The sequence below is a fragment of the Schistocerca gregaria genome, chromosome 1 (assembly GCF_023897955.1).
Source record: "Schistocerca gregaria isolate iqSchGreg1 chromosome 1, iqSchGreg1.2, whole genome shotgun sequence".
Taxonomy (NCBI): domain Eukaryota; kingdom Metazoa; phylum Arthropoda; class Insecta; order Orthoptera; family Acrididae; genus Schistocerca; species Schistocerca gregaria.
In genome coordinates this window covers 270,897,020-270,914,967 of record NC_064920.1, presented here as the reverse complement: position 1 = coordinate 270,914,967, position 17,948 = coordinate 270,897,020, and the positions used below count along the sequence as shown (strand labels likewise).

Here is a 17,948-nt window from a genome sequence, read left to right as displayed (position 1 = left end):
TTTTTTTTAACCAACTTCGGTAAATTGCAGTAAGGAGAAGTTAGGAGAAGAGTTGCGAGACGGCGAGGTGAGCGGAGCTGCGCCGGCCGCCGCCCCCTGACGAACACCGACAAGGTAATGAACGCACGCGATGCCGCATTTTTGAGCGCATAAGGCTTCCCTCAGAACTGCAAAAGTCTCATGTGTTACATCCCCTTTTTACGCAATACTAGTGTCGATCGTCAATTAAATCTCATGGTGTTCACATTTGCCACTTGAAGTAAAAATCTGGAACGCGATGATTTTTCGGTTATATAGTTATTGAGAAGCCACATCAACCACTGGAATTTACGACAAATTAAATAAGTAATTAAAGATAATTGAGGGTCACTGTAGATCATTTTGATAGTTTTTCTCTCTTGTGAAACTTAATTTAAACCTAGATTATAGATGTGATATGGCATAGGTCATCCTTCGATCCATTGTAGAACTTGGAAACCCATTCAGGGTATATTCGTTCACATTTTTGTTGAACGCAGTTGGTTTTTACCATCCTGTATTAAAACATTTCCTTTTATCAATAGTGCAATTTATAAACAATGTTTTGTGAGTAGAATAAAATTTCCAATGGTAAACTTAACTGATTTTTCGACGTATTTTACCAGCTAACTAAAAATAGGAAAGCCTTGAACCCCTTCCACTAAATTTAGTTAGTATTAAGATTCTTTTACAGGGAGTGCAGTGGAGCTGACGCTGAAATCATTAAGTATTTAGTTACATCATCGCTAGTCTCACTGAAGTCTTCTGAATTCTACATGTCATGTGTGGTCTGGCCTCTCCTTACCAGCAACAGGTCCCAGGTTCAAACTAGTCAATTCCCTAAAAAACACGCTCAGAGCGTCGTTGCGCGAAAGTGGTAGGGAGACACGATATAGAACAAACGGACACCACGCAGAATGTAAGACCGTGCAAAGGATTACATTCACATTACATAACTTGCCTTTGCTTTAAGCTATGATGGATGTAAGCTATGGCATTGGTCACAAAATTCCAAGCACAACTCTCACACACACTTTGCATCTGGTTCGTGAAATAATTTGTTGCAACACACCTTGTGGTGAGAACCATGAGCTGCCAGTCTCGTCGTCGCGTGTCGCATTTCATGGTTAGCTTCCATACAGATCCTCTCTGGCATAGCAGACGTTGTGCAAAAGTCCTCTGGTATGTTGTTTTTCTTCTCCTGTACACGCTATTTGAAGTCGGCACTAGCTGGGAGTATGAGCTCGCATCTTAAATCCTCTATCCGTAAGGTCTCCCTGGTGAGCTTGTACATTAGCCTCGATCTTCTCTGCGGGACTCCTAAAATTCTCTTCAGGTATCTAGCCTTTACTCACTCCAATTCTTCCAGTTTTTCTAATTTTCCCACTGTCGTAATTCACTGCCCAGAACTGCTATGCTCCAAATTTCTTCCTCAGATTAAGGTCAACGTTTGGTACTGGCAGACATCTGTTGGCCAAGAATGCCCTCTGTGCCCATACGAATCTGCTTTTTACATCCTCTTTGCTTCCTCTGTCATGCGTAATTTTGTTTCCAAGGTTTCAGAATTCCTTAACTTCGTCTACGTTGTGATCCCCAGTTGCGATGTTAAATTTATTACTACTCACATTTCTGCTACTCCTCGTTGCTTTCGTCTTTTCTTCGGTTTACTTTCAATTAATTCACTGCACTCATTAGGCTGCCCAACCAATTCTTAATCTCACTGACGATAGCAAGGTCATCACGAGTCTCGCCATTGATATCATTTCACCCTGTATTTTAATCCAAATCTTAAAATTTTCCTTTATACCGTCATTGCTTCTTCGATGCTACATCCCTCTCTTATACCATTTTTAAATTCGAGCACTTCTTTCTCGGTTTTTCAATCTTATTATACCCTATTTGTTTCAGTATATATTGTATGTTATCCATTTTTCTCTATACCTTAATCCATTTATCACAGGATTTCAAACATCTTGAACAATCCTACAAAGTCGAACGGCTTTTCTAAGTCGACAAGTTATATGAAAGTGTCTTGATATTTCTTAAGTCTTAACTTTGTCCATCGCAACATCAGAACTCCTTTAACGAAGGCCAAATATATCGACACCTAACAGCTCTTCAATTTTATTTTCCATTTTTCTGTTATTATTCTTGCTACCAAGCCTGATACATGAGCCACTAAGATGACTGTGCGATAGTTATCGCACTTATTTGCTCTTCCAATACACGGGACTGTGTAGATCCAAATATAAATGATGAGAATTAAGTGACCTGTCAGCGGGACAACAGCTTCACAAGTATTTGTAGTATTTGTCAAATGCAAGTTTCAAGTTCGTAACTACTTACAATATATCTATGAAGACGAAAACTATGCTCACTGTACTATTGGATTAAACTTTACAGTGATTCTTGGACAATATTTATAGTTCTTTTTCTGTCGCTTACTTCAGACAATGCATATAAAGAAAGAGATCAGGAATTCTATAAAATACTATTCGAAACTGGTTGCTAGACTCAAATACTGCTCACTGTTCGACAGATTCAAAAGGTCCAGAAAAAAATAATTCTGGCAGTGATGGCATAGAAAGGAATCTCAGGCTTCGGACAGTCAACAGTTGTATTTGCAAATACTAAATGTTTGACGGTGTCAGAAGTATATTATAATATCCAACGATTAGTTTTCACGTTAAATAGATCCACACTTATTTTTTCTCTGTTCCCTTTAATTTTTTTAAAAAAATGATGAAATAATGTCCCAAGCTGTAGAAAGGTTTAAGCATTTTACTTTTACTCTGATCACAGTGTAGAGAGTGCAAGTTGGCAGCATTCCCTTCTTTTCCTCGCTGAAGATGACCTTCAGCACATGTAGCGAAATTTCTACAAGCGCTTAAGGTCATACGAGGTCGTTTCCACGCAAGTGGAGTATCCTAAGGGCATGAGCGGTCTCACGAATAACCGTGAGGACTCCGTTACTAAGGAGATCGTTTTCTTTGTGTTTCTCGCTACGAAGCAGAGAAGAGCTCCAGGGCAGCGGCGGTATTTCTGCCTCGCCTGTCTCCTTTTCCCTTTTGCATCCACCGCTATAATCCGAAACACGACCCTTCTCCTCCCGCGCACACGTTCATTTAAAGTCTTAGTATTAGGCAATGCTATAGATTTTTGTCATGTTCTCAAAAAAGTTGAACAGTTTCTGTCCAACGAAGCGTTATACAGTAATCGTCTAACGCACTCGTAATAACAGAAAATCAGGAACTGATTGAGATAACTGGACTACCAGCAAGAGTGAAACTCTCTAGGTTTCCTCAAAAATTAAATTTACCACTGGTGTAGCGGAACAGTGGGAAGAGTGGTTTTATTTCGTCACAAAGTAAAATCAGCCTGTGGTGATTGTATACTCTTGGGGTGTCGATCAGGTAATCGGCAGATGTAGAAGTCTATGAGTCACTGTGTGCAGAATCAACCCAGGGTTTCACGGCGTCGAGAAATATAGATTACAATAACCGTAAACTTCCAGTATAAGGGAACTTGAAACGCTGTTGTCTTCAACCTGAACTCCATCCCATTTTGTTGGCACTATTACAACGTCAGTGAGATATGGTCTTCTGGCAGAAAAATGCCAGTTAACGCACTTCTGGGACACTCTTCCGTACGTTCAGCTGCGTTGACCTGCCCAGTATCCATATATTAGTCCCATTAGACACGCCTGGGACATGGAGTGACATCCTTCCCGGCCGCCATTGTCAGCAACACCTTGTGGCTAGTTGTGACGACGGGTGGCACTGGCATCGAACACTGTCTCCCAAGACGTGTCCGGTGCCTCCCTGATCGCCACTATGCACAACTGCAGGATTGTGTTGAAGCTAGGAGGCTGTGCAAGATGTTCAGATTATTGTCTAAGACAATTTCTCTACTTCGACAACTGTATTCCGCAAGCCAGGCAAGCGGAGCAAGGTAGAGGGTATTGTCGCTTCCCCCTCTCCCCTTTTCCTCCTCCAGTTACGAATTGTTCGTGGGAGGAACTGTGGTGTCACCGCCAGACACCACACTTGTTAGGTGGTAGCCTTTAAATCGGCCGCGGTCCGTTAGTATACGTCGGACCCACGTGTCGCCACTATCAGTGATTACAGACCGCGCGCCGCCCCATGGCAGGTCTAGTATAGAGAGACTTACTCCCTAGCACTCGCCCCAGTTTTACAGCCGACTTTGCTAGCGATGGTTCATTGTTTACATACGCTCTCATTCGCCGAGACGATAGTTTAGCATAGCCTTCAGCTACGTCATTTGCTACGACCTAGCAAGGCGCCATATTCAGTAATTGCACTCCTGGAAATTGAAATAAGAACACCGTGAATTCATTGTCCCAGGAAGGGGAAACTATATTGACACATTCCTGGGGTCAGATACATCACATGATCACACTGACAGAACCACAGGCACATAGACACAGGCAACAGAGCATGCACAATGTCGGCACTAGTACAGTGTATATCCACCTTTCGCAGCAATGCAGGCTGCTATTCTGCCGTGGAGACGATCGTAGAGATGCTGGATGTAGTCCTGTGGAACGGCTTGCCATGCCATTTCCACCTGGCGCCTCAGTTGGACCAGCGTTCGTGCTGGACGTGCAGACCGCGTGAGACGACTCTTCATCCAGTCCCAAACATGCTCAATGGGGGACAGATCCGGAGATCTTGCTGGCCAGGGTAGTTGACTTAAACCTTCTAGAGCACGTTGGGTGGCACGGGATATATGCGGACGTGCATTGTCCTGATGGAACAGCAAGTTCCCTTGCCGGTTTAGGAATGGTCGTTGCGGATGTTACATGACATCCAGTCAAGTTCCTTTGTTGATCCTTGGACTCAGTTGTTTTTTTTTTTTTACAGAGGCCAAACAGCTCTCTGACCGAACTCGCTGAGTTACCGTGCCGGCTAACGCCTAAATGAAACCACTTTACCAGACAAGGATGCTACTCATTACGCTAAATCAACATTAGGCTCCTCAGGCGTGAACTTACTGTATTAACCTTTGCTAAAAACGTTAATCGTAGATAATTATGTTACTAATTGAAATTTAATTCTAACAAATTGTACGAAGAACAATGCGTTTTGCGTGGATCTTCAGTGTGTCGCTGCCATCAAATAGCCTACTCTCATAATACGCAATTTAGAATAATTCTTTTGCCACGAATATGATGTGTCTCATTATTTTATTGGAATGAATCACACAAGTAACAACGAGCTTTCCAGTGATTCTCAGTTTGCTGGTGTTCGGAAACGGCATATATGTACATATAGGCTTGAAATGAATGCCAATGTGCCGGCCGCGGTGGTCTAGCGGTTCTAGGCGCGCAGTCCGGAACCGCACGACTGCTACGGTCGCAGGTTCGAATCCTGCCTCGGGCATGGATGTGTGTGATGTCCTTAGGTTAGTTAGGTTTAAGTAGTTCTAAGTTCTAGGGGACTGATGGCCACAGATGTTGAGTCCCATAGTGCTCAGAGCCATTTGAACCTTTTTTTTTTTTTTAATGCCAATATGGTGCCTCACAACTCTGTGCTGAAGGGAGACGGCGTGCGTGTGACGTAGGTGGCGTTTGGCCACCTCATTGATCAACGCTCAGACGCACGCTCAGAATATCTGACATGCCCGATATTGCTCTGCACGTACGGAAAGACTCCCGACCGTGCTATTCCACGCTATGACGTCAGACAATCGGCACGCTCAACGCTCAACGTTCGGATGCACGGTCCGTGTTCCGACGGATTTTAAGGCAGTGGGGGATGGAAATTATGTGGAGAAATGAAAATATTGTCCCTAAAGGATGTATCTCCACACTGTAAAACTTTCAAACATGTAGAATAAAAGATGGATTTAAAAAAAAATAGTGTGTATTTCTTTTGGAGTGACCCTCGTATATAGCGGCCGACGACCAATCATTGACAGTGAGTATACGGTGAACATCGTTGTGTCGCAAGAAGATGATCAGCAAGTCACCTGTAGATGGGACTGCGGGAGAGCACTCCGTGGTGCACACAGGGCCGGAGCTGGTCGCTGGAGCAGCAGCTGAAGGGCGCATCGTCGCTGACGAACTGCGGCATGTCCTCGCCCACCTCGGCCACCTCGGACTCGTTGCCGCTCTCGTACGTCGACCACCTGAAGCACATCGGCGAAGTCTTATCATCTACCTACAATCACTCGAAGTAGCTGACTCTAAACCTTTATGCAGATTATTCGTATTTCAAGTACTGATTTCGTGAATCGAACAGTTCATTCGAGGAATATACAGGGTGTTACAAAAAAGTACGGCCAAACTTTCAGGAAACAATCCTCACATACAAAGAAAGAAAAGATGTTATGTGGACATGTGTCCGGAAACGCTTACTTTCCATGTTAGAGCTCATTTTATTACTTCTCTTCAAATCACATTAATCATAGAACGGAAAGACACAGCAACAGAACGTACCAACGTGACTTCAAACACCTTGTTACAGGAAATGTTCAAAATGTCCTCTGCCAGCGAGGAGACATGCACCCACCCTCCGTCGCATGGAATCCCTGATGCCCTGATGCAGCCCTGGAGAATGGTGTATTGTATCACAGCCGTCCACAATACGAGCACGAAGAGTCTCTACATTTGGTACCGGGGTTGCGTAGACAAGAGCTTTCAAATGCCCCCATAAATGAAAGTCAACGGGGATGAGGTCAGGAGAGCGTGGAGGCCATGGAATTGGTCCGCCTCTACCAATCCATCGGTCACCGAATCTGTTGTTGAGAAGCGTACGAACACTTCGACTGAAATCTGCAGGAGCTCCATCGAACCACATGTTGTGTCGTACTTGTAAAGGCACATGTTCTAACAGCACAGGTAGAGTATCCCGTATGAAATCATGATAACGTGCTCCATTGAGCGTAGGTGGACGAACATGGGGCCCAATCAAGACGTCACCAACAATGACTGCCCAAACGTTCACAGAAAATCTGTGTTGATGACGTGATTGCACAATTGCGTGCGGATTCTCGTCAGCCCACACATGTTGATTGTGAAAATTTACAATTTGATCACGTTGGAATGAAGCCTCATCCGTAAAATGAACATTTACACTGAAATGAGGATTGACACATTGTTGGATGAACCATTGGCAGAAGTGTACCCGTGGAGGCCAATCAGCTGCTGATAGCGCCTGCACACGCTGTACATGGTACGGAAACAACTGGTTCTCTCGTAGCACTCTCCATACAGTGACGTGGTCAAGGTTACCTTGTACAACAGCAACTTCTCTGATGCTGACATTAGGGTTATCGTCAACTGCACGAAGAATTGCCTCGTCCATTGCAGGTGTCCTCGTCGTTCTAGGTCTTCCCCAGTCGCGAGTCATAGGCTGGAATGCTCCGTGCTCCCTAAGACGCCGATCAATTGCTTCGAACGTCTTCCTGTCTGGACACCTTCGTTCTGGAAATCTGTCACGATACAAACGTACCGCGCCGCGGCTATTGCCCCGTGCTAATCCATACATCAAATGGGCATCTGCCAACTCTGCCAACTCCGCATTTGTAAACATTGCAGTGACTGCAAAACCACGTTTGTGATGAACACTAACCTGCTGATGCTACGTTCTGATGTGCTTGATGCTAGTACTGTAGGGCAATGAGTCGCATGTCAACACAAGCACCGAAGTCAACATTACCTTCCTTCAATTGGGCCAACTGGCGGTGAATCGAGGAAGTTCAGTACATACTGACGGAACTAAAATGAGCTCTAACATGGAAATTAAGCGTTTCCGGACACATGTCCACATAACATGTTTTCTTTATTTGTGTGTGAGGAATGTTTCCTGAAAGTTTGGCCCTACCTTTTTGTAACACCCTGTATGTCTTATTTCCGCTATACAGAGAAGCCGTAGTTAACGTGTCCAATTCCTGAAACTAGCACCAGCGGTACATTCTTAACAAATTATTTGTATTACACACTTTTGGACTCACAAAATTTTGTCTTGATATGTTACACCGAAGTATGATCCCATACGACATTATGGAATAAATGTTACCACAGTATGCCACTTTTTCTTAATTTCTAAATCGCGTATTCTGAAGACACTCGCAAACAAAAATATGATAGGCATATGCTTCTGCCAACTGAATTTACTATCAAATTTAATATTGGCAACTTTTATTTGTGGACCATCACATTTTATACTTATGATCGTTGGATGCCTCTCACAAGGTTTGTTTTTCATATAACGTATCTTTGTGAAGTGTAGTAACAGAGAATTGGTTGGAAGTTATATATTAATGACCATGAAAATTTCATTAGCAGCTCATACTGCCACTTTGCTTATTTTGTTATTTATCACAATGTTTGTATCATCTCATACAAAATAAACTTAGCTTTTGGAAAAGTCACTGATCAAAGATCATTAATAAACCCAATAAAATGTAAGGATCATCGAATGGAACCTTCTGGGGAACCACACATAATTAGTCCCAGTTGGATGATCACTGACAGCTTAATACAAGGCTCTTCCTCTGAAAGATACAAATAAAGAAATGAAATATGGTTTAACATAATTTTATTGAATGAGAAACTCGTTGTTTATGATGTAAAAGATCTTCAGTCTACTAGTCTTCAGTTAATATTGGAACAGTGGTTTTCTATAATACAGTGAAACTTCATGAACTGGAAGTTTTGTATGAATGAGTTTCTACAGTAAAAATATGAAGAAAAGATTTGAATTCCAAAATAAACAGCTTCCTAATAAAGAATTAAGGGGATTGGATAAAACATAAATATTATTGTGTATTTGTACTGAGAGAAATTTAATTGAAGGAAATGCATAGACGAAATACATCCAAAATAACCATATTATAAAAAAATTATCCAAAAAATCCGATACAGATGCATTTAATAAAATTAGCAACAGTGTTAGAAACAGAGATATACTACATCCTTAGTCAAAAATACTTAGTAAAATTAATAAGAATTGTGAATTAAATACGGATGAAATGCTATCATGTAATTCAGCAAAAATGAGAGGTTTCCACATTAAAAGTGATTCCTAAAGATTACAAAATTAGAGGCTTTTCTTACGTAAATGGAAGTACCAGCATTTTTTAAAACTCTTCTAAAATCTTAACAAAAATACAGTTGCAAGAATGCAGCAACATAAAGCTAACAATTGTAAACACAGATATTGACTTTGTTATAGAACATATAATAGACCATTCTTCACAATACAAAAAAATTAGAGGTAACCCTGTTAAATAAAAGCCTTAGAAACACACATTATAGAAAAATATAATAAAACTCTATTAAGACTCAAAATGAGGCCCAAAAATTTTGGTTAGAATTAGGAAATTATATTAAATACTGTAAACAAACTTTAAACTTCACATAAAAACTGACCATGTTATAGTAAGCAGTAGAATTGAAAGAATATAGAAATGTGACAGCATTAAATGTAACATCAATAAATGTAAATGTTAAACATTAATGTTAACATTCAACACTAAACATAACAGTAAACGTTTTGCTTGTAGTGTATACATTCTCAACAACTATGATATTTGTACAAAATTTAGTGTTACATGTCAGTAAGTAGGATCAGTACAATGTAAGCATCTGAAATGGTTACTGAGTGTTAGGCCAAGGGTCGAAAGTCCTCTAACAAGGAGTAAATCACACGAGAATCTCAATATACGTTAGTAATTAATTATAAAGGGAAAGGTCCCATTGTATACCTGAATACCTTAGGTGCATAATCTCATTGTGAAGAAAAGAAAAATGGATGTACTCATGTTCTTACATACTTACAGTACCTATAACACGCCCTGAAGAAGGAATGACCCCCACCTGGACTTAAGGGTAGAGATTCTAATAGTATCTTTGAGTGGAGAAAGTAGGAAAGATGTTGAAACATTGAGATTCACACATGTTGTGTCTGGGTATATTAGCCTGTATGACCAGTGCTCCAAGAAGGCAAGACTCTGTATCTGAATCATATTTCCACACATTGTTTATATCTGTCAGAAAGTTTCATCATAAGCACCTGCAAAGTGTCTTTGGTCGGAATAAATTCTGTTATACATATAACGCATTTACAAATTGCATCCTACATACGAGTAGTATGGGTTTTTGTGCAGTGGCTAAATCAGGACAGAGAAAACAGATCCCCGCTTGAAACTAGTTGTTGTTGTCATGGTCTCCATTCTGAATACTAGTTTGATGCATCTTTTCACATACTTCATCCTATGGAGGCCAATTCTTCCCCCCCCCCCCCCCCCCCCCCCCAGTCCCACTCACCTACTCACCACACAAGTCTATGAGCTAACTGGCTATTCCTTGATGCCTCAGAATGTGTCCCATTAACCAGTCCCCTTGTTTAGTCAAGTTGTGCCATAAATTTCTTTTGCCCTCAGTGTATTTCAGTACCTCCTCATTAGTTACCTATCAGTCTAATCTTTAGCATCCTTCTGTAGCAGTACATTTGAAAAACTTCTATTCTCTTCTTGTCTGAACTGCTTAATGTCTATGTTATACTTCTGTACAAGGCTACACTCCAGAAAAATACTTTCAGAACAGGCACCCTAAAACATTCACATTAATTATTAAAAAATTCCTCTGCTCCAGAAATACTTATCACCTGTAGCCAGTGTGCATTTTATACCCTCTCTACTTCGGCCATTTTCACTTATTTACTTCGAGACAATAAATGCTTCTACAAAGTAGTAGTAGCTATTTTATCACTCTCAGTCTTAAATTAGATAACAGCCACTGAAATTAAAGAAATCTGGGAAAAAATAACCAAAGTGTTGGGGGGGGGGAGGGGGAGGGGGGGGGAGGAAGTCTATGTGTTTGATGTAGGTAGATGATTATGACGATTGTATAAAGAGTGGAGTGCTATGACTGGGTTGTTGATCAACATGGGAGTCTTCCAAATCCAGTGCCCACAGGTAGCCTCCGTGTTTCAAATAACACGAAAGGTCTGCTGATTTTGATGTCATCAGTAACTGTCAACATACAGCAATCACTCCTTAGTGTTTATCACCGTGACGTAATCAGGAATAATGACGGACGTTGCCCCGTGTAGCCTGGAAGGTAACACACTAGGTATTCGAAACAATCTTTCTTTTAGAAAAACTTTTGTTTCGATCAGAATCTCTAAATTTTTGTAATTCTCTTTCATATGCACATGCACGTGCGCAAGTGTGTGTGTGTGTGTGTGTGTGTGTGTGTGTGTGTGTGTGTGTGTGTTGTAATGTGGCTGTTCTTCTCTGATACAGTCCACTAACATATTTCAGAGGATGATTTGCAGTTTTCCTTGGTCAGGTAGTCGTTTGGTAATTGCAGGTATGGGTTAACTTCACCAGTGGCTGTTTTCATTTTGCTGTTTGTTTTTCTACTTTTCCTATATAGCTGGTGAATGTTTGGTGGATGCTTCGAAGACCTGAGAGCTTAAATCTGACATAAGAGTCCTTTTAAGAGGAATTTACCGCTGTAAAACTATTGAGCTCTGAGCTGGGGCTCGGCCACAGGTACCCAGACTGGCTTTCTCGCCCATTCTCGTACCTCCAGTTCACTCTCCAGGAGGACTACGGCTCGCACTACTGCCATTAAAATTGCTACACCACGAAGATGGCGTGCTACAGAAACTAAATTTAACCGACAGGAAGAAGATGCTGTGATACGCATATGATTAGCTTTTCAGAGCATTCACACAAGGCTGGCGCCGGTGGCGGCGTGCTGACATGATGAAAGTTTCCAACCGATTCCTCATACACAAACAGCAGTTGACCGGCGTTGCCTGGTGAAACGTTTTTGTGATGACTCGTGTAAGGAGGAGAAATGCGTACCATCACGTTTTCGACTTTGATAAAGGTCGGATTGTAACCTATCACGAGTGCAGTTCATCGTATCGCGACATTGCTGCTCGCGTTGGTTGAGATCCGATGACTGTTAGCAGAATATGGAATCGGTGGGTTCAGGAGGGTAAAATGGAATGCCGTGCTGGATCCCAACGGCCTCGTATCACTAGCAGTCCAGATGACAGGCATCTTATCCGCAGGGCTGTAACGGATCGTGCAGCCACGTCTCGGTCCCTGAGTCAACAGATAGGGACGTTTGCAAGACACAAACATCTGCACGAACAGTTCGACGACGTTTTGCAGTAGCATGGACTATCAGCTCAGAGACCATGGCGGCGGTTACCCTCGACGCTGCGTCACGGACAGGATCGCCTGCGATGGTGTACTCAACGACGAACCTGGGTACACGAATGGCAACACCTCAGTTTTTTCCGATGAATCCACGTTCTGTTTACAGCATCATGATAGTCGCATCCGTGTTTGGCGACACCGCTGTGAACGCACATTGGAAGCGTGTATTCGTCATTGCCATACTGGCGTATCACCCGGCGTGAGGGCATGGGGTGCCATTGGTTACACGTCTCGGTCACCTCTTGTTCGCATTGACGGCACTTTGAACAGTGGACGTTACATTTCAGATGTGTTACAACCCGTGGCTCTACCCTTCATTCGATCCCTGCAAAACCCTACATTTGAGAAGGATAATGCACGACCGCATTTTGCTGGTCCTGTACGGGCCTCTCTGGATACAGAAAATGTTCGACTACTGCCCTGGCCAGCACATTCTCCAGATCTCTCACCAACTGAAAATGTCTGGTCAATTGCATGGGCAGTTGTACATGTGCACGCCATCCAAGCTCTGTTTGACTCAATGCCCAGGCGTATTACGGCCGTTATTACGGCCAGAGGTGGTTGTTTGGGTACTGATTTCTCAGGATCTATGCCCCAAATTGCGTGAAAATGTAATCACATGTCAGTTCTAGTATAATATATTTGTCCAATGAATACCCGTTTATCATATGCATTTATTCTTGATGTAGCAATTTTAATGGCCAGTAGTGTAGATAGGAGATCTCTAAGCAGGTGTGGTTTCCCTCAGGGTATGTGAATGCTTGTTACGATGCCTCGGAGAAAATTTAGTTTGAACTCTTAGAATAAGCCTTCTCATAGGGTCGGACCGTCATTTTTGAGAGAGCGCGCTATTTTCGCTGTGCCTATGTGCACAACATCCGATAGGCCCTTTTCAGCATTGTGCCAAGCAGTGGGAGAAGTTTTCTGGATTTTTTTCTGATGGTTCTAATGACTCTGAGAACTATGGAACTTAACTTCAGAGGCCATCAGTCCCCTAGCACTTAGAACTACTTAAACCTAACTAACCTAAGGACATCACACACATCCACGCCCGAGGCAGGATTCGAACCTTCGACAGTGAGGCAGGATTCGAACCTTCGACAGTAACGGTCGCACGGTTCCAGACTGTAGCGCCTAGAACCGCTCTGGCAATCCGTCCGGCGATTGTTTTCTGCCTTCCTTCACACCCAAGAGAACTATTGGTTCAAAAATAGAAAATGTATGATAGCGGGAGATTGTTAACATATTCTTTTGAACTTTACTGGTCCGCATTTGGAACCTTTGCCAACATTGGCCAGTGAGTTCCTGCTCTGACGAGAAATAGTTAAGTTCCAGAGCAGTCAGAAAGAGAATACATCTCATTAGGCTTTTGTGGAGTAAAGACTTATGTTTAGGACAGGAGGATGACTAATGAGCTTGCTGCCACTTCATGGATGTCTGTATGGAAGCACTAAGTTCAAAGAGAGGGCTGAAATCATATCATCCAATCATCCAGCCACTGTGCTGCCGGCTTCCTTGACCACACTCCATGTGTTTCGTAAGCTACGCGATCACTGCACGTGCAGCCGTCATTCAGAAACGAAATAAATTCACTCCCTTCATGAACCAAATATGCGACCTTAAAAGTCACGCATCCAGCTCGTTACTCGCACTGTGGAATTTGTAGCTCTTTCGGTGTTCGCTCCTGTCTTTCCGTGTACTTAATACTATTAACTAGAGTTCACTCAGGACATGGTGGGCGATGTGTAGTGAACAATTTTCGTCCAAAACGCTGGGCGAATTCATTCCTTTGTTCGGACTGGAAACCGACACCATCAGCTACCTTTCAGCGATCGAGGCGCGTGCTCTGCATCTCTCTCAAACGATTTTATACAAAGTATTCGGTAAAAATAAAACTTCATTTTTGCTTTACTTGTAGCTTTATATGCGAGCTTCACTATGATATGCACATCATTTCGTTAATGGTCGTAGTAATTGTGATACTTATGTGGAAGTAAGACACTGCGTGAAATTCGAAAAACTTTGTCATGAAAAAATAGGGGTTGCTATGATTTTGCATTTGGCACATATTACATAATATGTTGTTGCTTATGGCATTTAGCTAACATACTGAATTTTTCTTTAGAATTGTGCGATGGCTTCTATCTGTCACCAGTCTCGAGAAAATTAATTTGACGTAGGACATTCATATGCGACTGTGCCGCGCCAGCAATAAAGGCAGAATGAAATGTCCACAACATTCCTCACAATTCATGAACGGTTTTAGATATTGGCAAATGATAGCATACAAAGAGGGTAGTATTTTGCCGTATGATTATTATGCAGAACGTAATTATCTACCTTGTTATTCCATAGACTTTTTCGATGAAAGAATGTAATTTTTAAGGGCCAACCATCGATGACTGGTGAAATGAGAAATGCTGTAGGTTTTGGAACAACATAAGTTAAGATATTACACGTATTTTGTACTGACGATGAGCTTCTTCTTAAGATGCTGAACTTACTTTTCCTGAGTGCCTCACGTAATAAATTTAATAATCCACTGTTTCAGAATTTTCTTGCAATTGCCTCTGCACAACATATTAGTGTGGTGACACTGTGTAAACTTCGCTGAGTTTTGGTAAAAGAAGGACAATTTTAACATGGCAACAGAAGAAATGTGTAGGTTTTAATCAAAATTCGCCACTCGCGGCACTTATCTGAATGTCATAAGTGGTTAACAAGCCATGTGAAAATAAATCGTAGCATTTTCGTCGGAATTCCTTTTAGATACCAACCAAAGCAGAGGTGATTGATCTTCTTGAATGATCACCATACAAATGTGGGCTTGGAAGGCCCTCTTAATATATATAAAAAAAAATGTAAGTGTAGGTTTCAGTTCTGAACGGCATTTCCCCGCCAGCTCATGGCATTTCCCCTACAGCGACTGCCCCCAGCCCCCATCACTGCTACTCTCCCCAAGAGTGCCCTACCAGCCACAGAATACTGCGCGCACTCTTAACAATTTATGCAGTCATTGGTTGTGCCGTAAATTATTAACGTAATTCTGTTTCACCCTCGCCAAACACCTGTGCCTGGGTTATTCTTTAGAGCTAAAACCCCTCACCGTTTTTCAGTGGCAATTCTCCTGTTTAAAGACAGTAGCTCTAATTGTTACCGTGACCATTTGTTTCCATTTATAGTTACATGTTCGCTCCTCCAGTTAATATGTCTATGTGAGTGATGTGCTACACATTTGTTACATGATAAATTGGGCCACCACTACTAATATCTGTTTAAATAAGACGTTTTTCTCTGCATGCCAGTATTCTTTCATTAAAATTAATTTGCATGGTCACTTTGGGTGGTTCCTCACTCCTTTGATCACGAGAGTTTGGTCCTGTGCGTCATAGGGGCAGTGGTATGCTCCAACCACAATCTACACCCCACATTGTGTATGTGCGTGTGAGAGAATGTTAGAGTTTATCTCTAGACGCAAATGCAAAAGGAATGTCTACAGTCTACAGAACTTAAGAAGAATATTTTTCATGTGATATATTCTCTGTAGTCAATTTCCTTTGCGGTAGAGGTAATAATGATCCGTTTCAGTCAGATGTCTCTAATGGCTCCAGTTAAATCTAACCTTCTTTCATTGCCTAAAAATCATCCTTTCGAAATAAAGCTGGACTTCAGTAGACGATTGACATGTGGATAACTGTGAAATTAACAGACTTTCGTTTTAGGCTTTTTAAAAATCAGGATAAAATTTACGTAGCGCTTCTGAGTGTTAAACAAATATGCTGTTAGGGCGGTGCTGTCGATCGTTAGTTTTCCCTTCAACGTATTTTTAAAACAATCATTAATCGTTAAATTGTGACAAAGTTTTATTTTTTGCAAGTGTGTGAAAATATGTGAATACCGTTTAACGTGATTTGTCCATAAATTCGGATAGGGCTCACGCCTTCTCCAGGGGGTGTTGTAGGTACTGCACGTATCCTTTCTTTTCTTCACAATAAGATTATGTAGCTAAAGTATTCAGGAAAACAATGGGAACTTTCCGTTCATATTAATTAATAATCGAGATTATTGTGCGATTTACTCCTTGTTAAAGGGCTTTTGACCCTTCGTCTAACATTCGGCAAGCATTTCAGATACCCGTTGCACTGATTCTACTCATAGACATCTAAAACAAAGTAAACTTGATGTCAAACTGCAGCTACCTGCCCGTGCTACCCAAAACTCCACTTGTTCGGAGAATGTTATGTTACAGTGGAACCAGAAATGCTACTGTAAACAGCCAAGATCGCTATCGTGCAGTATTTATTGAGATGACAGGTTTCAGCACACTATGTTGTTATCATCAGATCTTATTAGTTTGCTGAAAACTATCATCTCAATAAATGCTGTACAATAGCAGTGTTAGCTGTCTGAAATTGTATTTCTGTTTCTACATTAATCTACATCGCCCCCTAACTTGACAATTTCAAGCATATATGATATGTCACAATTGGACAAGAGAAGTAGTTCCACTAAAATGCAATATATATACTTTCCAATTCTGTGTTACGTGAATTGAATCTACTACACGGGATGTCCCAGATTTACGGAGAACAATGAAATGGACTTTTCTTTTCATGATGAGTGCAAAAAACAGTGTCGCTATATCACTTCAAAACTGGAAAGTCATCTGGACTTTGACTCATTGATCAATTTCACTTATACTTTATTTATTATCCCACAGTCTTACAACACAACAACGCGAAGTGCAAAGGATAATAAATTAGCTACTCTTTTTACCAAACTTTCAAACACGTATGCTTCGTAAAATCAAGTACCCCAAACAATCCAAACGCCTCCTCAACAAAGTAATCATCATTTGCACAGACACTCCATTACCAATGTAAATAAAAGCGACAGAACTGTGCAAGATTAAGTATAAAATGATATTAATATGTACAAACGTGTCTACTTCTCAGTTTAAAGTGAAATACATTTTTAACATACTGGTTGTCTGGAGTTGTATGTTGTCAATTTGTGGCTTTTGCGAGGCGAAGCAGATTTCAAGTATATATCGGTCTGCCTCGAGCTTTCATTACGGAACGAGGAAGTGTGACAATGCATGCTGTAAGTAGGCTGAATAGGTTTTTTTTTTTATTGGTAACGCCACATAGCGCTCTGTATGAAAAATCACTGGCTGTGCTGTGTGCAGTCAGTGGCTGGTTGGCATTGTAGTAATACTCGCCATTGTAGTGTTGGGCAGCTGGATGTTAACAGCGCGTAGCGGTGCGCAGTTGGAGGCGAGCCGCCAGCAGTGGTGGATGTGAGGAGAGAAATGGCGGAGTTTTGTAATTTGTAAGACTGGATGTCATGAACTACCATATATATTTTGACTATTAAGGTAAATACACTGTTTGTTCTCTATTAAAATCTTTCATTTGCTAACTATGCCTGTCAGTAGTTAGTGCCTTCAGTAGTTTGAATCTTTTATTTAGCTGGCAGTAGTGGTGCTCGCTGTATTGCAGTAGCTTGAGTAACGAAGATTTTTGTGAGGTAAGTGATTTGTGAAACGTATAGGTTAATGTTAGTCAGGGCCATTCTTTCGTAGGGATTTTTGGAAGTCAGATTGCGTTGCGCTAAAAACTATTGTGTCAGTTTAAGCACAGTCTTGTATAATTTTTCTAAGGGGACGTTTCAATGTTTGCCCATCAAAATACAGGGTTACTTTCTTCTGGGTGGACCCCACA

General features: G+C 41.6%; 1 protein-coding gene across 1 annotated transcript in view; it reads right to left on the bottom strand.

The window, feature by feature from the left end:
* LOC126342131 (peripherin-2-like) overlaps nucleotides 1-17,948 on the bottom strand; it is a 52,970-nt gene that overhangs the window by 20,990 nt on the left and 14,032 nt on the right. The window contains exon 2 of the mRNA XM_050001832.1: nucleotides 6,010-6,168. Within this exon, the coding sequence (XP_049857789.1) occupies nucleotides 6,010-6,168 (159 nt within the window). The remainder of the gene's footprint in view (nucleotides 1-6,009; nucleotides 6,169-17,948) is intronic.